This window comes from Engystomops pustulosus, chromosome 5 (genome assembly GCF_040894005.1).
Source record: "Engystomops pustulosus chromosome 5, aEngPut4.maternal, whole genome shotgun sequence".
In the NCBI taxonomy this organism is placed as follows: domain Eukaryota; kingdom Metazoa; phylum Chordata; class Amphibia; order Anura; family Leptodactylidae; genus Engystomops; species Engystomops pustulosus.
The window spans coordinates 18,987,149-19,010,780 of record NC_092415.1 but is presented as its reverse complement, the minus strand read 5'-3'; the positions used below and the strand labels follow the sequence as shown (position 1 = coordinate 19,010,780).

Sequence of the window (23,632 nt, the reverse complement as noted above, 5' to 3'; positions counted from 1 at the left end):
AAGAGGGAGGAAGGAAGAGGAGAAGGGGGGAAGGAAGAGGGAGGAAGGAAGAGAAAGAGGGAGGAAGGAAGGAAGAGAAAGAGGGAGGAAGGAAGGAAGAGAAAGAGGGAGGAAGGAAGAGGGAGGAAGGAAGAGGAAGAGGAAGAGGGAGGAAGGAGGAAGGAAGAGGAAGAGGGAGGAAGAGGGAGGAAGGAAGAGGAAGAGGGAGGAAGGAAGAGGAAGAGGGAGGAAGAAGAGGGAGGAAGGAAGAGGAGAAGGGGGGAAGAGGAGGGGGGAAGAAAGAGGAAGAGGGAGGAAGGAAGAGGAGAAGGGGGGAAGGAAGAGGGAGGAAGAGGAAGAAGAAGAGGGAGGAAGGAAGAGAAAGAGGGAGGAAGGAAGAGAAAGAGGGAGGAAGGAAGAGAAAGAGGGAGGAAGGAAGAGGGAGGAAGGAGGAAGGAAGAGGAAGAGGGAGGGAGGAAGGAAGAGGAAGAGGGAGGAAGAAGAGGTAGGAAGGAAGAGGAAGAGGGAGGAAGAAGAGGGAGGAAGGAAGAGGAAGAGGGAGGAAGGAAGAGGAAGAGGGAGGAAGGAAGAAGAGGGAATAATACATGAAATAAACAACAAAAAATAATAATTCAATTATAATAAAAAAAAATTATGAAATACGGTAATAATAAATAACAATTATCTTTATTTATATAGTACCATCATATTGCGCAGCTCTTTACAAATTATACTGAGGAACAGAGATTAGATGGGGTAATAGAACCAGTAGTAGCAGTAATAGCAGGTTTCACGAGTCCTCATGGCACAATGTCAGGAATGAATGTGTCCCGGTTACTATGGAGAATAACATGGGATAAGTGACATCATACCAACATGAAGTCATTAATGGTTTTATTTACAGCAAGGACAACAAAAGCCCCAGTGGTCAGGAAAAGGGAGAAATCAGACTTTCCGAAAGCAACTTCTGCCGCTTTCAGCATCTCCATATAGAAGTCAGCGAGGGACGATGACAGGGCAGGAAATGACGGATTTCTACAAACCTTCACGGGTAATTTAAGAGCCAAGTTTCTGGTTACTGTATATTCCCCGGCCGCATCTGTGAGGTTGTAGATTATTACAGAGAGCGTGCTCGCTTCTAGGAATGACACGGGGCAGGATGACTAACTTAGAGGTCCCCAGGGGAATTGTCCTTAAGGAGTAATAAGTAAAAACCAAGTAAAAAAGACACCATATTCTTTGACACTCCATAAAGGGAACCTGTCATCAGGTTTTATCCACTAGACTACTTCACCCTAAAGTAGGGGATGAAATGCCCCTTCTAGAATTCCCTCTTTTATGTGTACCTCTTCCAAACTCATGTGAGCAGAGAAGAGTCACATTTTACCGGAGACGAGTCAAGTTTAGCGGGTGAAGGTGAAGTGTCAATTCAGACACCATCCCTTTCTAGTTCTATAGGAGCAGTACTGGTGTCATAATGAAGAGAAGAATTTAATCTTTTAGGTCGCATAAAACTTGTGGTTTTGTGAGCTACATATTCAGAGGAGTTAAAAGGGAACCTGTCACCAGGAGACCCATTTTTGGCACTCCCCCAGTCCCCACAGAGCATAGTACATACACTGCCAAAGTGTTTTTGTATAAAAAATAGGTTTTACAGAAAAAAAGATATGTTATATTGTACCTTTCATTAGCATCTGCTGTGTGACTAGGCAGTTGCCAATTGGGAGGGGCTGGAAAGGAGCAGTTCCCCCCCACCCTTGGGAAACATGTGACCTTTTCAAATATATGAATAACTCCCCTCACTTGGGATTGGCTGTAGAGGAGCAGGGGGTGGCGCTAAGCCCAGTGATGGGTGTTTTCATATATTTGAAAAGGTCACATGGAGGAGCTGTTTCCCAAGGGTGGGGGGAACTGCTCCTTTCCAGCCCCTCCCAATTGGCAACTGCCTAGTCACACAGCAGATGCTAATGAAAGGTACAATATAACATATCTTTTTTTCTGTAAAACCAATATTTTTAATACAAAAACTCTTTGGCAGTGTATGTACTATGCTCTGTGGGGACTGGGGGAGTGCTAAAAATGGCTCTCCTGGTGACAGGTTCCCTTTAAAGAAATAGGCGGGAACTGGATCTTTTTAACTGCATCTCCGGTTCTGTAGCCCACAAATCACAAGCCTGATGCGCCGTAAAAGAGGAGACTCTTATCGTTAACATTACACCACGTTTCTAGATACTATAGAACCGAAGGTAGAGGCATCACAGGTGACGTTCGCCATGCAGCCTCTAAACATGACTCATCTCAGGCAAAATCCTACTCTATTCTGCTCAGTCACATACCTTTCCTCTAGGTTTTATGGTATTACTCAAGAATCTTCACCTGCAGCACCAGCACTTGCCAATGTCTGATTATTTTAGGCCAAATTATTTTCCCCTTTATGGGTGCATTTTCCTGCAGTAGAATTTGATGCACACTTTCCGTCATACCCCGCAGTTGTTACTTTGACATGCATGCCTTATATTTTTAATGCAAAACATGAGGCATATCTCCCAGCAAAGTAGAGATTTTCCATCAGATTACTGCAATAAACACGACAAACTCCGCTACAGACTGCGGTGGCGCCTTAAATAACAAAAAAAAACAAATAAATCCCTTTAAAGCATAACCCACCCGCCCACCTTTCCTCCAGGGCTGCAGGTAGATAGAACTCTGTTTGCAAAACTAATTTTGGATGGCGGGTATTCGGAGCGTTCTCTCCCGCTGCGCAGGATCACAGAGCTTTGCTTGTAATGAAGATGGAAGCCGAGGACCAGGCAAAGCAGATACAATCAACACTAACATTGTTACTGAAGGGGAAGCAAAACGCAGCCATCAATTCCAATTTCTAAACGTATATGTCTTCTGTGAACTCTGTGGCACCGAGAAGCGCCAGCAGCCGCACAACACAACTTTCCACGAGCAGAGAAATGTATATTAGCAGCCATGGTGTAATTGCTCTGCCGCTGGAACTCGTGCTCGAAAATCACAGAACAAGGATCATTTATTGGAGAACTCGGTTTTTGGAGTTTTCGTTCTTTTAAGAAACAGACTTAAAAGGAAACTCCGATGCGGAAAAAAAATTAATTAGGGGCTTGTATGAGGTGCGATTAGGATTATTTATGTAAGTAATCGCCATACTCCTAGGCCCCTCACAAACTCGAAAAAGTTTGTCCACGTGTCGGCCATATTTTCCGAGACAATTCAAATTGTGTCGCAAGACAAGCACTTACATGCACCAGGAAGAGGAAGGTGAACCCCGGCGGACCTGAGCGGGGAAGTGACACATGCAGGATATTGGGTGCACGATCTTAGTGAATCGCGGCACATGTGCATTGGAGTTAACTCCGGGGAAGGGGGAAGTAAATGTTTCCCAATGTCTCATAAGGGGTTAGGCTACCTAGACATGAATATGGCCAAAACCCCCCCATGAAAAACTTCTATTTTACACAATTTGCTTCAGTCTGGAATCCAATAAACTATAGTCTGTGAGTGATCCGTGAAAAACGGCTCCGACTGGGACATGATCTACTTTTTGATGAATAGGTCACATGGTCCACTAAAATAATGGCCATGGGTACGAATCCATTATTGCCCACGAATGCCGTATATTCTAAAAAACAGATGGCAACTGACCGATTTTTCCCAGAATTGTGCACCTGCCCTTAGAGAAGCTGGGCTAAATTGACCAAAACTAAAATTCTACAACTAAAAAGTTAAAGGAAAAAAAAAAATAATAGCAAAAAATTTGAATCACGCGCATAAAATATTAGGGCAGCACGGTGGCTGGGTGGGTAGCACTTCTGCCTTGCAGCGCTGAAGACCTGGGTTTAAGTCCCACCCAAGTCAACATCTGCAAAGAGTTTGTATGTTCTCTCCGTGTTTGTGTGGGTTTCCTCCGGGTCCTCCGGTTTCCTCCCACACTCCAAAACATACTGGTAGATTGATTAGATTGTGAGCCCCATTGGGGACAGGGACCGATCTGTCCAGCTTTGTGCAGCGCTGCGGTATCTGTAGGCGCTATATAAATAAAAAATTAGTATTATTAGGCATTATTTATAAAACAAAAATGTAAAATTTGAAAAAAAAAAAATCATCATATTGTAGGTTACCCAACTGAATATTTTTCACTATGACATGTATATATGTATAAAGTAAATATATTCAGGGTAAAAATAAAAAAATCCCTGAATATTTCAGTTTCTGGTCACACACAGATGACATCTCTCCAATCACAATCCATCCAGACGAGGCAGCTGGCCGTCCTATTAAAATGGCTGCTTTGTGGTATCAAGTGAGATCGATAACCGTGACAAGACCAGCCATCAACTATATCCCGAGGTGTCGAGAAACAATTAAAAAATATATATATCCGGAGCGTCCGCTCGCAGCGATTTATAGCGCTAGCGTCAGGTTTCCCGGTTACTTAGCAACACAGCTGAATGGACGTCGGCACGATACACCTCCGAGGAGAGAAAATTTTGAGTGGAAGTTCACCTAACATATAAAATGTGCTGATAAAACAGAGCGCAATCTGAGAAAGATTTGTGTAATATACTTTATCTTACATTATTTCATTGGTTTATACAGCACAGAGAAAATCAAGTAACTGAGCGCCATGATGGAAGAGACCAACAGACCAAATAGAGGGGGGAGCATAGTGAAGCTGTAAGAGGTAAATCACATCCTGACCTAGCTAAAACGTGAAATTATTTTATGCTACTAGTTTTAATAAAACTTCAGATTTATATATAGAGAAAAGTAAGCGTCTGACAAGCCGTCAGTATCTTGCAGAATCGGTAAAGTACTGTATTTCTCGCACTATAAGGCGTACCATCAATAAATGCTTGCTAAAACGTATAGGTTCATATATAAGGCGCACTGGAGTATAAGGCGCACCAGATTATAAGCATGAATGAACAGCAGGTGGCAGACCTGTGCACAGTTCAAGGCAGCTGTATATATACGGTTCATATATAAGGCGCACTGGACTATAAGGCGCACCTGATTATAAGAACGAATGACCAGCAGGTGGCAGACCTGTGCACAGCTCAAGGCAGCTGTTGTCTAAGTACGGTTCATATATAAGGCGCACCGGACTATAAGGCGCACCTGATTATAAGGATGAATGACGAGCAGGGGGCAGACCTGTGCACAGTACAAGGCAGCTGTTGTCTGTAAGTACGGTTAATATATAAGGCGCACTGGACTATAAGGCGCACCTTTGATTTCTGAGAAAATCAAAGAATTTTTTGTGTGCCCTATAGTCCGAAAAATTGTGAATTAGATTACTCACCGGTAATTCTATTTCCGTTAGTCCACCATGACGGCCCAACCTGGAGGATGCCCCTTGACCTCTGCAGGGACAGGAAGAAGAGAGGTTAAATGCTCCCCCCCTTGCATCCTCCCGCCAGTGATTACAAAATAACCATGCTGAGGAAGATACAACCAGGTTTATTTAGTATGTTTGCTCCACATACAAAGGAAAATTATCTGGAAATAATAATACAAAGAAAGGAAGAAATCCAGCTGGGAGGGAAAATATATAGGCCGTCATGGTGGACTAACGGAAATAGAATTACCGGTGAGTAATCTAATTCACAATTTCCGCTTCGTCCCCCATGACGGCCCAACCTGGAGACTTACAAAATTAGTAAGCTTTTTTAGGGAGGGATTACAGCCTGTAACACCTTGCGTCCAAAAGATAGGTCTTTTGACAAGTGCAAGTCCAGCCTATAATGCTTGGAGAATGTAGTGGATGAAGACCACGTTGCAGCTCTGCAAATCTGATCTAGTGACGCTCCTCTTCTTTCCGCCCAAGATGTGGACATAGCCCTGGTCGAGTGAGCTCGGATTCCTGCTGGTATCGGGCTTTTCTGTAGGTCGTAACATGAGGCAATTGCCAGTCTCAGCCATCTTGCAATAGTCGCCTTCGACGCCTTCCTCCCCTTATTTTTCCCCTGGAATTGGATGAAAAGGTTAGAGTCAATACGCCAGGCCTCTGTAATTTGTAGGTATTTTAGGACAGAACGTCTTACATCCAAAGAACTCCATTCGCGTTCTCTTGCCGAAGAAGGGTTCTCACAGAAGGAGGGTAGGATAATCTCCTGATTCCTATGAAAGTCGGAAACCACCTTGGGAACAAAATTTGGATCCAACATCAACACAATTCTATCATCTAGAATTTTCATGTAGGGTTCCCTAATCGATATAGCCTGAAGTTCACCTAACCTTCTAGCAGAAGTGATGGCTATCAGGAAAACTGTCTTAAGTGTCAGATTTTTAACACTGGAGGAATCAATAGGTTCAAATGGTTCCTTCATTAAGGCATTCAAAACTAGAGTTAAGTCCCATGCTGATGATTTTTTAACAGTCTGAGGCTTTAACCTAGAGGCAGCTTTAATAAATCTTTTGACCCACCTGTGCTCGATGAGAGGCTGGTCGAAGAAGGCACTAAGCGCCGACACCTGGACCTTCAGGGTGCTGGTAGACAAACCCAACTCCAAACCCTTTTGAAGAAATTCAAGCACCTGCAAAATATTAAGGTTAGCTTGGGAAGGTGGACTGTCCTTATAGAAGGAACAGAACCTCTTCCATATCTTATGATAGATGGCAAAGGTGACTGGTTTTCTACTTGCCTTCAGGGTCTTGATGACTTCAGATGAGAGTCCCTGAGAGCTTAAGAAGCTGGATTCAGGATCCAGGCAGACAGCTGTAATTTCCCTGGGTTTGGATGATGGATTGGACCCTGATGTAGTAGGTCCTCTGATAGCGGAAGAATGACTGGATTCTCTGGTGACATCTTCTTCAAGAGTGGGTACCAGCTTTTCTTCGGCCAGTTCGGGCAGATGAAGATGGCTCTGGTATTTTCCTGAAATATTTTCCTCAGGACCCTGGCGATCAGGGGAATTGGGGGGAAGGCGTAGACTAGCGGAATGTCCCAGGAGTGAGAGAAGGCGTCCAGCCGTTCCCTGTTCTCCCCTTTTTCCAGAGAAAAATAATGCAGGCATTTGGTATTCTCCCTTGTTGCGAACAAGTCCACTAGAGGATAACCCCACAAAGATGTTAGCCGCTGGAAGATCTCCTCCTTGAGGCTCCACTCGTTTGGTAGGATCTTTCTTCTGCTTAGAAAGTCCGCCCTTGAATTCTCCGTGCCTTTTAGATGAGTGGCAGATATTGACAGAGTGTGTTGTTCTGCCCACAAAAATATTTTCCGAGCTAGGGTACTCAGGAGAGGAGACCTGGTTCCTCCTTGTCTTTTTATGTAGGAGACCGTAGTTGTATTGTCTGATAGAATTAGGAGGTGTTGGTGGGCAAGAAGAGGAGTGTTCGCGCTGAGTGCTTCCCATACTGCTTGCAACTCTCGGAAATTTGAGGACCTTCTTGTAATCTCCTCTGTCCAGGTACCCTGGGAAATTTGCTGAGGCATCACTGCCCCCCAGCCCCTCTGGCTCGCGTCTGTCTGGATTGGGATGTAAGGGCTGTTTGACCAGAAGATCCCTTTCCTCAGATTTCCGTCTTCCAACCACCATAGCAGGTCCTCCTTGACGGCAGGTGGGATTGGGATTTTCCTGTCCAGATCCTCCTGTTTTCTGTTCCAGGATCTTAAGATCCATCCCTGGAGTATTCTGGAATGGGCCTGACACCAGGCTACCGAGGAGATGCAGGCTGTTAGAGAGCCCAGAATCTTCATAGCTTCTCTGATAGAGATCACTGATTTTCTCCTGAACCTTGTTATCAGATCCTTGATGTGGTCTCCCTTGTCCTGTGGAAGGAACGACATTTGGTAAACTGAGTTCAGGTTTACACCCAGGAATTTCCTCACAGTAGCTGGGGAAAGTTCTGACTTCTGGTAGTTTACTATCCATCCCAGTCTTTTTAAGGTTTCTAGGGTGAGATCTCTGGAGAAGAGTAAGCTCCCCCTGTCTTGGCCAACAATGAGCAGGTCGTCTAGGTACGGGACGATCAGTACGTCCTGTAGTCTGAGAGACGCCACCACCTCTGCCATCACCTTTGTAAAGGTCCTTGGTGCAGATGATATTCCAAAGGGGAGTGCACAGAATTGAAAGTGTAGAGTAGCACCCTCTGGAGACAAGACAGAAAACCTTAAAAACCTTTGTGAGAAATGGTGTATAGGGATGTGATAATATGCATCCTTTAAGTCTATAGTGCACATTAATGCATCTTGGTGAATAATGTGTGTGGCTGATCTTACCGACTCCATCCTGAATTTCCGGTAGACGATAAACTCGTTGAGACCTCTCAGGTTGATGATTAGTCGGTTTGTGCCGTTCGGTTTCTTTACCAAAAAAAGAGAAGAGTAAAAACCAGATTTCTCTTGATCCTGTGGAACAGGTATAATCACTCCAGAAGACAAAAGAGAAGTTACTTCTTGCCATATTAAACTGTGGGATGTAAGTGACATGGAAGGTGAAGGTGGCATATATTTCGTAGGGGGAAGTCTGAGGAATTCGATGTTGTAACCATGCAGTAATATATCTAAGACCCAGGGATTTGAAGTGACCTTTGTCCATTCTCCTCTGAATCTCAGCAACCTTCCCCCTACTATGGCATCATTGTTTTTTGTTTCTATTAGGGTCTGTTGGGGTGGAGAACAGAAACCCTCTCCCTTTACCTCCTTTCGGGTAGCTCCAGCGTCCCCTTTTCCCTTTATCCTTGTAGGAATCCCTTTTGAAGTCTCGAAAGGGCTGCTTCTTGGGTATCGATCTCTCAGGAAAGCCCTTTTTCTTATCTGATGCTCTCTCAAGTATAGCATCCAACTCTGGGCCAAACACAAACTCCCCTGAGAAGGGAAGACTGCACAGTTTTGCCTTGGATCTGATGTCCCCGTTCCACTGTTTTAGCCACAGCGCCCGTCGGGTAGAGTTAGTAAGTGCTCCCTCCTTTGAAGCGAAACGAATTCCCTCGGCAGCAGAATCTGCGAGGAAGGCTGTTGCAGATTTCAGCAAAGGAAAGTTCTCCAAGATTGTTGATCTCGGAGTCCCTTCCTTGATGTGGGATTCCAACTCATTCAGCCAGTACAGCAAGTTCCTTGCGACTGAGGTGGAAGCCAAGTTAGTTTTCAGACTGAGCATGGAGGTCTCCCAGGCCTTTCTCAACAGGGAGTCAGACTTCCTGTCCATAGGGTCCTTTAATTGGGCCGCGTCCTCAAAAGGAAGGTCAGTCTTCTTTACTATTTTGGTAACTTGCACATCCATCTTTGGACAAGTGTCCCATACTTTAGACTCCTCGGGCTCAAAAACAAGTCTCTTTTTAAAGTTTTTGGACACGATAACCCTTTTTTCTGGCTCTTGCCACTCCTCAGAAACCAGCTCCTTTAACGTGTCATTCAGGGGAAACACCCTCTGGCGTTTTGCCTTCAATCCCCCAAATAGTTCCTCCTCCTTAGATCTAGGGGGAAGAATCCCCTCGATTTCCAAGGTCTGTCTAATTGCTTTTAAGAGACCATCGAGTTCCTCGAACTGAAACAGATGACGTGAATCTTCTGTTTTTTGTGAGTCCGTAGGATCATCATCTTCTACGTATGAGCATGAGGGAGCTTCAGAATCATCCCCCCCCTCAGATATAGAAGAATCCGGCTCCACTCTAGGTTTTTTTACACGGTGGAGGCCTGGACGTAGCAGCGGCCACTGAAGAACTTATTTTCTCCTCGATAAACCCCTTTAATTCGTCTAAGAAGGATGTCTTTTCCTCTCTCATAAAATTGTCGATGCAAGACTTGCAAATCGGCTTTTTGTATGAGTCGGACATAGAGTGGGCACACATGTTGCACTTTCTAAGCCGGCTTTTCTCGGGTTTTTCAGACCTGCTCGTCTTATCCCCTTTATCCTCCTTGCCTTTCGTTTTAGACCCTTGGTCTTTCTCCTGAAAGGGCAAGCGGAGGATAATAAATGACCCACTATTTTACACACAGTAAAAAACCCAAACCTGCACAAAATCCCACTTACAGAAACCGGAGGATGCAGGAAGGTAGGGTCTGCCTCGTCAGCCATCATAAAAGCCGTGGAAGCGCACAGGAAAATTCAGAAATACACAGCACAGGAAACCAGCACCGCAGCGTCACACACAGATCTTAGACCTGAGATCAGCGTGACTACCTGCTCCAGGTGACCTTAAATACCTTAATGGGGAGCCCATCCCCCTGTAGACTTCGCCTGCGCCGTGCTCCCGTTCCCAGGGATGCATTGCGGTCCTGTGAGCCGCCACTTCCGGTCGCGACCGGAAGTCGTCATCGGACCTCGAGGACGCCGGGAATTGTAGTTTTTTCGGCCGCCGCGCGCTCACACACGGATCGCGGAGCGGCGGCCAGGACGAACGGACTGGAAGGGCGGCGAAAGGGAGGACACAAGGCCGACCGAACGCCCCAGCCCGCCGGGATTTAGCCAGCCAGGACTACCCGTAAGTTTACTTCGTCCCCCCCCCCCCTGGAGGAGAGAGGGCACCTCTCTTGTCCTGCCTCGGCAGGGACAGGAAGAACACTGGCGGGAGGATGCAAGGGGGGGAGCATTTAACCTCTCTTCTTCCTGTCCCTGCAGAGGTCAAGGGGCATCCTCCAGGTTGGGCCGTCATGGGGGACGAAGCGGAAATACGGTATACACTCCGGTCATTCATTAACCAAGATTACATTCTCACTGACTGGTTTCCAGGTTACTTTCCCACTCTCCTAGGATTACATAATGCTATCCCTGGTGTTAGATGGGGAGCCAATAATAGAGGAATGCAACTGCTAACGTGAGCGGAACGCCAACACCCCTCCTATATGCTCTGCCTCAATGGAAAAGTGGAATAAGGAATGCTAGGATTGTCATTTTCACATATTTCTCTGAATATATCATTAGATTCGACAGGACAATACCAGACTGCGACATGTTCTGGATTATCAAACAAAGACAATGGTATAAGTGACCTGCAAGAGACATGAACACTGCCACAAACCCTAAATTGCATTTAATACAAGGGCTGGCACTAAAATTTTCATCACCGGACCGGGAAGTCCTTGGTGGATCTGGGCGGAGGTGAACAGTTAATCACTGGTCTCAACAGTCATATTGAGGAGTCCAGTGCTTAGCTTTATGTTGTCATAGTATACAAAGTTATCATATAGTACAACAGGACCCCTCCCCTTCTGACTACGATGAGTAGTAGAGTCACATTTGTGCATAAAGCCTGTGTGTAGCGGTAGAAGCAAAAAGCTTAAAGGGAACCTACCACCACAAATCTACCTATAAAAGGTAGATCGGGTGGTAGGTGAATCAATAGGACGTGAGGATAGCCCTTTTAAGGGCTAATCCTAACATCCCCGCACTTTTTTGGTAACTTTTATCAGACTTGTCTGCAAATTTTCTTATGCGGCTACTGGGGCGTGGAGTAGCCGCATCTGAGGTTACACGGCGCGGCTACTCCACGCACCAGTAGCCTCTTTTCCCCTCCTACTCACCATCTTCGGTGCGCAGCTACGTCCGGCATGCACAGAACAGCAGGCCCGCCCCTGTGCAGCCCCGGCTTCGGAGCAGTGACTGCGCAGGCGCGGGCCTGCTGTTCTGCGCATGCGGCAGGATCGCCGGACGAGGGCGCGCAGCTACGAGAAGATGGTGAGTAGGAGGGGTAAAGTGGCTACTGGGGCGTGGAGTAGCCGCCTCGTGTAACCTCAGATGCGACTACTCCACGCCCCAGTAGCCGCATAAGAAAATTTGCATACAAGTCTAATAAAAGTTACCAAAAAAGTGCGGGGAAGTGAGGATTAGCCCTTAAAAGGGCTATCCTCACGTCCCATTGATCCACCTACCACCCAATCTACCTTTATAGGTAAATTTGTGGTGGTAGGATCCCTTTAAGTCCTGGAGAACAGTAATGCAGAAAATGCCCGCCATTACGTCTGTGTGAGGTTGACAAAACATATTGAGACTGTCAGAAGAGAAAACGCACAATAATTTCTGTCCAGTAATTTTTTTTTTCCATTATTTTTAAATCCGAAGCTCAAAAACAACAGATTACACCCGGGGAGAGAAGCGCGGGAGTCCTACAGATTGTCGTCAAATTAGTTTTGATGAAGTTTATAAAAAATTCTAGTTTTGTTGCGCAGAATTAAATCCGGCACGTACGCGCTGATATATAGACTGCAGAAAAGGCTGTATGTGGAGAAGGCGCCATATGCTGCAAAACTACAAAACTTCTGTTCTTCAGATCTTTTGACAATCCTTCCACGCTTTATTGCAACCAGAAATTATTTAAAGCAGTTGCCGGCGATGAATCTCGCTGGAAGTAAACAAGTTAATCAAGAGGGAAGAAAAATACCTGAGAAATTGAGAGCTATATTAATTCTATCTTAAGGGGAATAAAACACTAAAGAGGTGGATTAATGACACGGCTGGAGATTTTATTTTACGGTTTAGAAAAACTTAAAAAATTATTACGGTTTATATTTAGAAGATTTATTTCAGGAGGAATCGGGAGGGGAAAAAAAAAACACATAAAAAAGTAAATGATTGAAGCAGATTTAAAACAGTTTTCACGGCGCTGCATTATGCAATACCCTGCAGTGCCTCCGCAGGAGGAAAGTAGTATTACACAAAATCATTAAAAGCAGTGGTTGGGTTTATGTAACATGGGGCACGTCAAGTCCTCCAGACGGAAAAAATCTTCACAGCTGGTGTAAAAATTCCCACCCATGTTACATAAGTTACCCTAATTTAAGTTACTGTGGGAAAGAATTTTTGTGACTAAAGCAAACAGCCACCTTTAAAGGGGGAAGAGAGTAGATTGGTTAACTAAGGAACAGGGGAAAAAATACCATATATATATATATATATTCGAGTATAAGCCTAGTTTTTTCAGCACAAGAAAATGTGCTGCAACCCCAAACTCGGCTTATACTCGAGTTAAAAAAAATATAAATCAAAACTGACCTTTCCGGCCTCCTGCGCTGCTGGCTATATACTGGGGCAGGTGCTGGCTATATACTATGGAGCAGGGTCCGGCAGGCTATATACTGGGGAGGCTGTGACCAATGCATTTCCCACCCTCGGCTTATACTCTAGTCATTAGGTTTTCCCAGGTTTTTGTGGTAAAGTTAGGGGCCTCGGCTTATACTTGGGTCGGCTTATACTCGAGTATAGACGGTAATAATAATATAACAAAATAATCACAACCTCTCTAGTAACTGTGATAACCCACTGCTGAAAGTGGTCAAGCCCGAAATTAGGCCCATTATTACATTTTGTAATTATACACTGCCGAGAATTCGGCCTAAAGACTAAATGTGAGGTATATACAATACAATACTGTATAGATATAGGTCAAAGACATAACATAATAGTAAATTCAAAGAACTCTAAAGCAAAATTGATGACTAACCACCCCCATTTTTTGTGTGTCAAGATCAGAAGTATAGGCCCTTTGGGCTCACTCAAGTACCACGACAAAGATGGCTACCTCCATTGCATATATATTATATATTTGTACAACAACAAGGAGTGGTTGACAGAAACTTGATAGAGCTTCGGAAACGGTTACTCTTCCATTGTGTCTCCAGGAGCGGTTTGTCCCGACCTTACGCCTCAGTAGCGTCTCAGCCTCTCATGTCCATAAGGCATTGTGATGGCCAAATCCATAATGAGATAATAAGGAGGCGAGATGGACAATCGAGAGCTCATTACGTTTACAAAGACTTCACAGAAACTTCAATACCTGGGAATGAGGATGTGTACGGACCATTGGAAATTAGATTATCGCGGCACCAGCGACAAACATTTGCGGTAAAACTGAATATAATACAAGCGGAGAGCCGCGCTTTAGAAAATGGCCTGAGTTCACAATGCCTGAACTAAAGAGATTAGGCGCCAATAAACGGACACAAAGCAGAATAATCGCACAAGGGGAGGAAGAAAAAGCCTCTTCTCGAGGATTTAAATGTATGTGGCGAAAAACCATTTTAGGCACATTAAGCGGCGGAAACATTAAAAACTCTGCTCCGTCCGTATCTCCATATTACAGGTCTTTTTTTTCGGGCACAACAAAATAAAGAGACTTCTCCTCTGTAAATCTGTGTATAATAGACTGGAAGGGTCTCCTATTATAGGAATATGTATATGTGACACTGTGTGATACGTGGCCTGAAGAGAATGATCCGGGTGAATTGTAACTATAGAAGAGGGGCCTCAAATAGAGGCGACATATCTGCAGTAACAGGATAGGAGCCATGGAAGACGTGAGAGATAGAGGGACGCACAGGGCAGACTGCTGCCAGATGTGGAGTGCTTTATGCTGCGGCCTACCTGCTGGATTCAATGGTTAGTAGCCAAAGGTAAACCTGCAGCAACAGACCTGACTGTGAGCCACAAGAGGGGATGGAGAAGAGGAGGATAAAAGTGGGGGGGATGAGTACGTCAACTGTGAGGGGAAAGGGGGGATGAGTGCGCCCACTGGGGGAGGGGTCGGGGTGTAGGAGAGGGGATGAGCGTGCCCACTGGGGCGGGGAGGGGGATTGGGGGGGGATGTTTCGCGGGGGGTGAGTATGAGCTGGGAAGAGTGCATCCACCGGTGGTAAAGAGAGGGGATGAGCGTGTCCACCAGGGATTACAAAAATGGATGAGTGTGTCCACCGGGGGTAAGAGGATCTTGGCGGATCCACTGGCGGTAAGAAAATGGATGAATATGTCCACAAAGGGCAATGGTGAATGAAAGAAGGAAAAATAGATGGGGTACAAAGGTTGACCATGTCCACTGGAAGTAATAGAGGATGACTGTGTCCACTATGGGGTAAAAGGATAAGGGTGTCAATAAGTACCAAAATGGGCATTAGTTCTACAAGAATAGAAACCTATTTAAGATGGGGTTCAAAGAGGAGACAGAGGGGAAAAAAAAAAAAAGATGAGGGAGGTCAGGGCATCTCAGATGGGCCATGTACACTTTAGGGCTCTACAAAGGGCAAGAGTGCAGCTATTTCACCAATTTATCACATTCGGTAACGCACCACAAGGTAAATTAGTGATCAGACAATAGAAGGCGACACATTTCGGAAAAATCATTGAAACTCGACTGAAGGAGATCCGGCTGCCAGTCAACAAGAGCAGAGTCTGCTGAGAATCACTGAAAATCATTCTTGCATTTTTTTGCCGTCTGCTGATCTGGTACAATTACATATGATCAGAATACTAAACAAAGCCGAGACGTTGGAGGAAGAGACAGATGCCGAAAGAGAACCTCTGGGTGGGAGGGACATCACCCTATACGAAGTCAACTGCTTGAGTATCAGGTTGTGAGTAGTATTACAATCCCCATTCATAATATGGAGAAGAAATTCTAGACGCAGAACCTATTCACAGGTGTGGCGTTGCTTTTGGAAATTTTTTTGATTGCTACTTAAGCAATTACCTAATATATTCTTTAGAATATGAGCCAGACAGACCGGTGTTATGTATAATTGTACAGTCAGGGGGAAGCACATCTGTGACGAGAGGAAAATCGGCACAGACGGAGAGGAGTGCCCAGCCAAAGCAGTAGGGGGGATTCCTAAATATTCTGATTACTACTTGGAATGTTCAGACATGTGTTAGAATGCAGCCGCCTTATACTACAAGGTTCAGGGCTGGGGGGGTAGACACCAAGCAAATTGCAGTAATTTGCTGCACTGTCACTTATTCCGGCATCTAAAAAGCCCATAATTGACTAATAGGATAATAAAAATGCTGCTTACAAAACTAAAAAGCTTGCACTCCTTTGTTTTAAATGCCCTTGAGAAGAAAACAGTCGGAGGAGCGGAGACAAAGTGGGCTTGATTATAATCATCTCCCTTGATTGAAAGTATTTAAATTCTGCTAGTCGCTATGCCCCGGCGAATTACAGCGCGCACAAAGCCTACGGTGTAAACGACGAATTTACATGGAGGGACAAAATTATATATAGCACCAACATATGCCAAGGTCAAGTGGAAAATCGTAAACTGACGCGACTTGTGTGACTCATTCCAGACAATAAACGTTCCGGCGTCCCACACCCCATTGGTTTACAATACACAGTTACGCAGATTCGGGAAAGAGCCCACATGTGAACAGAGACATTATGAGAGAAAATTTGTGGGTTTAAAGGATGGGAGTCCATGCATCAGGATTATACATGATGCAAGGAGTTTCCACCTTCTCATGGGACCAACGCACTATAATAAGGATTTCAGTATAGTTATAGTATAGAGCTGTTCTTATGTACAGTAGGGACTCCTTGCATTGCATTATGTTTAAACTATGATGCTTGGACTCCCATTTCAGAAGCAGTGTTCTGTCCAAGTATTGCGGGAACCATATGGGCTGCGTTTCACAAATTTGTGTGCCTTTCCCTTATCCTCTGTTACTGAAGAGAGATTGAACTACTGAATATCCAGGGGGGACAAAAAAGTGCCCCATATATGAAGGAATCTCCCGTCATTCACTTCTACACAACTTCTGTGACCCAGTGTCGGATTGGGATTCCTAGTTCCTACCAGATCAAATACTTCTCGAGGACCACCCTCCGTCAACCTCTAGGGAATAGACCCTAGTGGCCTTCAAAGTTGGTTGTCTCGGGTTGGACAACTTGGGTTACTGTATTGGGTTAGAGCCTGGGTCGACTGGAGGATCCTATTGTACTCTGGTTTGCCATTCTGACACTTTTGGGTCCTCAATCTCGTATGGAGTACTGGTAGCACTTGAAGGGTGTCCATTCTCGCAATTCCCATTGTTCAGTTGGGAGTGACATCTAGTGAGCAATCACACCTCGAAGCAAGGATTCGATGCAAGAGTATTTTGAGTTGATGTGGGATCCATACGAAGATTTCCCAAATCATATCCAATTTGCTATCAGAATTTTACATGCAGTTAAGACCCTTATAATCAGGTTAAGGCCTCATCCACATGAACTTAATAGAGGTCTATACACCCGATCACGGTGCAGTGAGAGCACACAGCCGCTCGGCTTAATATGGCGAGGCGAAGGGTCCGTCAAACACATGGATGTGCGAAGCCTCAGAAATTTGTGACGTGTCCATTTTATATGTGATATCTGTGCTGTGATTTTAAGTCACAAATTTATCAAATGTGAAACTGAAAAAACAATACCAGGCGTAATACGATTTATTTTCCAGACTGAAACATGTTAAACCTTCTCAATGTTGTGCTTCTGTATCTGCCATGGAGTGACTGAACACCGATGATGCTGGACACACTCTCACCCAACAGCTTGACACAACGGCGCTACCATTTATTACGGAAAAATGACTCCCCTGCCTCCCTCAAACCCCCCTCCCCGGGAGAAAATAACGAGCCGAACCAACATCACAAGCATCCCGAAAACTGTTTTCTCCTTCAGGATCCTAATCTGCCAAATGACTTCACTGCTGCTAAGGTTAAATCCTTCCGAGAGGGAGAGTGGTAAATTTAGATAGAAGCAACGAGTCTCCATTAACAGTCAAATCCTCAGTTTCTAAACCGCAGGGTTAGATAAACAGATAGAGCCATATGGCAGCAAGAGATCAGTGCTACACAAGACTGAGGTTTTCAAGGTCCCAGGAGGAAGGCTAAGTGAACATGGCATTATTATTACAGTGAGGAATGAACAAGCGCACATTTGCTTTTAGACATGAAAAAAAGGGTTTAGCACTTGTGCATCGGCAGCGCCCTGCCGCGTCGCCACTCAAACAAGGTTAAAGAGGCCGAGGGGACGCATGGTCTTCCAGATGTTGCGGCATAAAAGAGGTGGCCGGACATAGAAAATACTGAATAATCTTATGTATGTTTTAGCTCACTACTGATAGTGGATAGGCTGGGAGGGGGCCAAGAAATACAGCCTAAAGGACCAGCATCTGAGGCCTGGAGAGGCAGCTTCCGGTCAGTCTTTAAAAGCAAAGTTGGCCGACATGTTCAGATGTGCAAAAATATGGCTGCTTTCTTTTCAGACACACAGGCAGTGTTCGGTATTGCATCAGGGCCACAGTAATCGGGCAACTATGCCGGGCAGATGCAAATTATAGAGCAGGTGCTACTCCTATCCCAAGTCTGTGGCTCGGGCAGTTTCTTTCTATGGTCATGAGAAAGTTGGTGTACCTCTAACGGGCGGCACGGTGGCTGAGTGAGTAGCACTTCTGCCTTGCAGCGCTGGGGTCCTGTGTTCAAATCCGACCCAGGTCAACATCTGCAAATAGTTTGTATGTTCTCTCCGTGTTTGCATGGGTTTCCTCCCACACTCCAAAACATACTGTTAGGTTGTTTAGATTGTGAGCCCCATGGGGACAGGAACCAATTTGTCATGCTTTGTGCAGCGCTGCGTAATCTGTGTGTGCTATAATAATATAAAGAATTATATTATTATACCATAAATGCTGATGACACATGGGCCGGATATAAGGAAGCCTAAAACTGACCGATCAGAGCGGTCAGTGCTGGACTGTGTAAGGACACATCCCCAACCGTTAACTGCCTCTTGTCGATTAATAAAAATTATAGGAGAAATAACCAAAATATCCCATTGTACCCCCACTAAGTGGAGTAAAGGATGTGCGGGCACTCTGCCACTGTATTCACCGTTTTGGAATTGCTGAAGAGAACTGTTGCAAACAATCCCATTTTGATTCCGCAACAACTGATATATTCCGTGAGGGGGTACATGGGAACCCCACGTCTTATACTCATAGAACGGTCAAATACTCCTCTACCCCAGAACAAACCTTCGCTATCGCTCCTCCTTAAGACAGACTTAAGTAAGCATCCCCCTTCAACGAGAGAAATATTACAAACAACTTCATTCATGTTTTCCTTGTCCACCTCAATTTATAAAATGGAGACACTGATTAGAGATGGGATTTACAACCTAGAAAGCTGATCCAACTCCATAACCTGGCATTTACAATAGCCAAGACTTTCCCGTCCCAAAGCCAAGAGTAATAAAAGTTACTAAAATTTATTCACAGCGCTCCAGATGCTCAGAGCTGGCTTTTTCAAAAACAGACTCTGATACAAAAACGTTAAATTTATCGGTCGTATCGCAATACGAGAAAGCAGGTGGAGTGGTTGTGGTGATGGAATTTTTTTTTTTTTTTTTGGGAGGGGGGTGGACTGACCTATATGATATCCATAGCTGGAAGGCATTGTACATGTAAAGCTATACACGTCTATACAACCTCTGATGCCATCATCAGACATGTAACCAAACAAGGGCTGAAGTGTTGACTGTACTAATTGCTATTGATTTTCAAATAAATCTAAAGTGGCACTCTGTTTCCCGCAGTAACTCCAGACTCTGCCAATTGATGTATACAAGCAAGAAGAGACCTGCACATCTGGAAGGCATGGAACATGAGATATTCCATGAGCTTCCCTCAAACCTTGGGTCATCACCAAGCTGCAGACCCTGTGAAGCCACGATTGTAAAAGGACAGGTTGACGCAAGTATGAGCCGCAGGACGGCACAAAGTTCCGAAAGATGTCACACCGATGCCATAGTATCATAGGAAAAAAAAGGTTAGACGAACAGCAGGATATTGGCATACGTACCAAATGACCATATTTTTACGGATCCTCAAACATAGTTCCATAAGCCAGTTGTGCTCCGTCTATATTTTTTCACGTTCACCTGTACTTTGGTAGCAAGATCCAAGCAGGAATGGTCCTGCTCCGAATTAACATTTCGGATCTATATCCTGCACATGGATACGTGGAAAACGGAGTTGATGCCTCTCTGGAGAGCAATAATATCGCATTGTGTGGGAATAAAACATTTTGTTAGTAGTTTCCGTTGATCCAGGGAGTTATCCTGACCGCCATAGTAGGCATCGGGAAGGAATTTTTGCCTGCTTTGGGCCAATTGGCATCAGCTTTGCAGGGTTTTTGCTTTCTTCTGGATCAACGCAATATAATGTATAGTTTGGACTTGATGGACTGATGGATTTTGTGGTCAAGAAAAGCTAAATGTATGGCAAAACCCCAAATAATGTGCAGGGGACAACATTACAGTATTGCAATCGGGCAATCAAATTATATTTTTCAGTTCCCAAATGCCTCCTGGTCCAATGATAGTACCATGTAAGTAATATGCACAACGAAAAGTAAAATATCTTCGAAAATTTACAAGAATTCAACATTTTTACTCTGATTTTTTTACCGCCAATTTTAAATATAGGTGGGGGTCACGAAGGTCTTGATTCCAATCCGTACCCTAAAAGAGTAGGGAAAAACTTGGGCCATAGATCTATATAGTCTCAAAGATGCACGAGTATCAGCCGTGGAGCTAATACAAGGCAAGTCCGAAAAAGCAATTTCCCCATTTTTATTTTTTTGATTCTTTAATTCCAGGCAGAGATTTTGCAGCATCTGGAAGATTAAAAATACTGGTTTACAAGACACCGGCGCAGCAATACAGACATAATTTAGGAAGTGTAATATTCAACAGGGAAATCTGCAAATTTTCTAGTTTGTTGAGTCAGATATTAATGCTTGGAGCATGTGACAAGATGTACAGCCACCTCTGCAGAGTAAACACAGATGAATGGTACGGTGTTATAAACTACCGCGCCGAGCACCAAACAATTTGATGAAAAAAATCTCCAGTAAATATAAATCCTGAAGAAGTCCTACTGTCACGTAAGAAAAAGATTGGTCTGTCTTTCTGGAAAAGCTGGATGTTCACAATCATTTTTCCTCACCCAGCTTTTCCAGACCCCTGAATGACGAGGTATGCAAAGCACTCATAACTAGAGAAATTTGACAGAAATTTGTAGATACTAGACAGAGCTGGAAATACCTTAAAATCTCCATCTGCTGAACAGTAATGCAAACCATTGTTCTCTGTTATCAGCCTATTTAAACTGAGGCGGATTCAATAAGATCAACAGAATAACTACTCCATAATTGATTTCTCAGCAGCTACTAAAGATCACAGACCCATTTTCGATGTAAATAAACAAGCATCAGACCTGTAGACACCAGTCCATATACTGGGAATTAGTAAGCGACTGTCAAGGACTAAAAACTGAAAAGTAGCTAAAAAGATACTGGATTACTACTACTTAGGCCTCAAAGATATCATGGAGTTCCTATGACAACACATTAGGCCTCATACACACAGAAAATAAAATTTCACCACACAATGGCTAAAGATACTGGACTACTACTACTTAGGCCTCAAAGATATCATGGAGTTCCTATAGCAACACACTAGGCCTCAGACATAGGGAAAATAAAATTCCACAACACAATGGCTAAAGATACTGAACTACTACTACTTAGGAACTCCATTATATATTTGTGGCTATGACAACACATTAGGCCTCATACACACTGAAAATAAAGTTTTGCTACACAATGCTTAATCGAGGGCGCATGGAGGATCATTATGCCACTAATTTAAGTTGGATTTAGCTGGAATCTCACAGAAAAGTAGTTTTATATGGAAGGCAAACTGAGGTACACAATACAAACTAAGCCTGCCTTTTGAGTGTGTGACCTGCCATGTTTGATAAAACATATCATGATCAACATGGATTCTGACAGGAAAAATAAACTATATACAATATAGTATATGGCGGTAAATATTTGGCCCCACAGCTAGACCAACATTGTAAAAAGGGAAGCGAGTCCAAGTATTATGGTTAAATATAATACAGGGGGTCCCCTACTTAAGGAGACCCGACTTACAGACGGACCCCTCTTACAGACGGATACTGTGACCTCTGGTGAAGTCTCTGGATGTTACTATAGTCCCCGGCTGCAATGATCAGCTATAATGTGTCTGTAATGAAGCTTGATTGATAATCCTTGGTCCCATTACAGAGAAAATTTTGAAACTCCGATTGTCCCTGGGAAATTTTTTTTGTCTGAATCTACAATTATAAAATATACAGTTTCGACTTCAATTTAAGAACAAACCTATGGAACCTATCTTGCATGTAACCTGGGGACTGCCTGTACTGGTAGTTCCTGTATTTCTTTGGGACCACCGTGCAGTACAGTAATCGTGTTATTGGTTTGGCGCGGTTGTCCCGTGCGGCTGTCTGGATTGTTGTTCCTAAAGCAGTGTTGGCTCCAGGATAATAATAATTCCTTTATTTATATAGCGCACAGATTACGCAGTGCTGCACAGAACTTACCAAATCAGTCTGTACTCCACAATTTACGTGTTATGTGGATTAGCCCCTATTGGGACCAAATTTTGACAACCTACCACTACTCTAAAACGAAGGTCAAATCTAAAAACTTTTCTTCCAGTCAAGACAAAGCTCATAGTCGCTAAATGAGCTGCTGGTATTCAGGAAACGAAAGCAAAGAATATACCAAGAATGAATGTGTCAGGATGGAGCAGATTTAAGACAATTAACTAGTAATGAGGTAATATCCGTCTTTTCTATAACTACACAAGACGCAGAGGGGGGAAATAAATGCTTCTCCGGCACAAGCCTCCGCCACAAGAGCTGTTTATCTAAACAAGGAGACTCCTCAATCTGAGTTCACCATCTGGCAATCGGGAGCTATACGTTACTATGCATTCTACCGCCGGAGACTTGCATGTGTAATAGATCCATTGTCACAATACAAACAATACCCTTAGCATATAAGGTCACAGTCATTCACACCGCATCCGAATATAGATTTTTTTTCTTTTCACCAAGCAGCATTTACCAGCCATCGCGTCAGTGTCAGAGCTGCCTTCTATGCGCCACCATCTAAAAATGATTCGCTCAACAAACGATCCGCTAGCAATCAAGGATGCTTGAGGTGCAAGTGGTTGGCAACGTTCTATAGATACGTTTAATTTGAAAAAAAAAAAAAAAAAACCCTGTTAATTTTCGTCATCTTCTGTACTAGATCCACAACAATACAACATCAATTCATTGAGTCCTTTTTAGCATAGCTGCAGTGTAAAGCATGGAGTAAGGCGCAGATTGGAAGCATGAACCTATGATTAAAATGAAAATCCCATAAATTAGCGTAATCGCAGAGTTACAGGTTATAATAGAAAAATCGGAAAAGGACGTAATCACTGACCAGAGGTATTAAATTATAAGGAGTCCAGAATTGGACATCCAGATAATTTTCTTTTATTACAACAAGGACCCCATCAAAGTACATAATACTTAAAATCAGGCAAGAATACATTGTCCGCACAATTACTCATCCCGAATGGCAGCGGCTTGTTGCTCCCTTCCATCTTCCCGCAGATCCACTACTGTGTAATGAAGCAATTTGCATCAGATTTTATTTTTTTTTTCCTGCAAGTGATAAACTATGGAAGGCCGCTCACTCATAAATACAGTAATAAAATGACATGCTGTTGAACTTGGCACTCTCCAGATCAGGATGAAAAAAAAAATATAAGCGGTGCCGGCTTCCAAAACGCACCCTCTGCCAGCTAGCACTTGAATGCGATCACTGAAGACTTATTCATCTACCTGTTAAAATATTGTGCTCTGACAGATGCTAAACAACAAAAGAGAGGCCGAGCGGCTGCCAAGTCTGAGGTCTCTCATGCCGGAGACAGGCGTAAATAGGGCAAGGATACGCCGGCCAATCATGGTCTGAAAAGGGCTAACAATACCGTAGACCGTCACAAAGTTTCTTTGGGAAGGTGAATATTAAGAAAA

The 23,632-nt window shown here is 44.1% G+C and overlaps 2 protein-coding genes and 1 long non-coding RNA gene across 3 annotated transcripts in view; 1 reads left to right on the top strand and 2 right to left on the bottom strand.

Moving 5' to 3' along the window:
- EXT1 (exostosin glycosyltransferase 1) overlaps positions 1–23,632 on the bottom strand; it is a 192,844-nt gene that overhangs the window by 49,179 nt on the left and 120,033 nt on the right. The gene's annotated exons all lie outside the window — the stretch shown is intronic.
- Positions 892–19,925, top strand: LOC140132476 (uncharacterized). Its single transcript, XR_011855661.1, has 3 exons — positions 892–1,030; positions 4,603–4,687; positions 19,285–19,925. It is a non-coding gene; the product is annotated as an uncharacterized lncRNA (long non-coding RNA).
- Positions 5,309–9,798, bottom strand: LOC140133900 (uncharacterized). The gene is made up of 5 exons (XM_072154589.1): positions 9,633–9,798; positions 8,844–9,547; positions 8,228–8,311; positions 6,051–7,913; positions 5,309–5,972 (listed from the first exon to the last, which is right to left on the bottom strand). The coding sequence occupies exons 1-5, from the start codon at positions 9,796–9,798 to the stop codon at positions 5,676–5,678; spliced, it is 3,114 nt and encodes a 1,037-aa protein (XP_072010690.1). The 3' UTR covers positions 5,309–5,675.

Bases quoted from the DNA above. Each gene is read 5' to 3' on its own strand.
- LOC140133900 (XM_072154589.1), bottom strand. From the start codon at position 9,798: ATGTGTGCCCACTCTATGTCCGACTCATACAAAAAGCCGATTTGCAAG. The intron at 8,312-8,843 runs GCAAAACTGTGC...TTTTTGGTAAAG, and splicing joins ACGGGGACATCAGATCCAAG to AAACCGAACGGCACAAACCG. The intron at 5,973-6,050 runs GTAAGACGTTCT...ATCCAATTCCAG, and splicing joins GCGAATGGAGTTCTTTGGAT to GGGAAAAATAAGGGGAGGAA.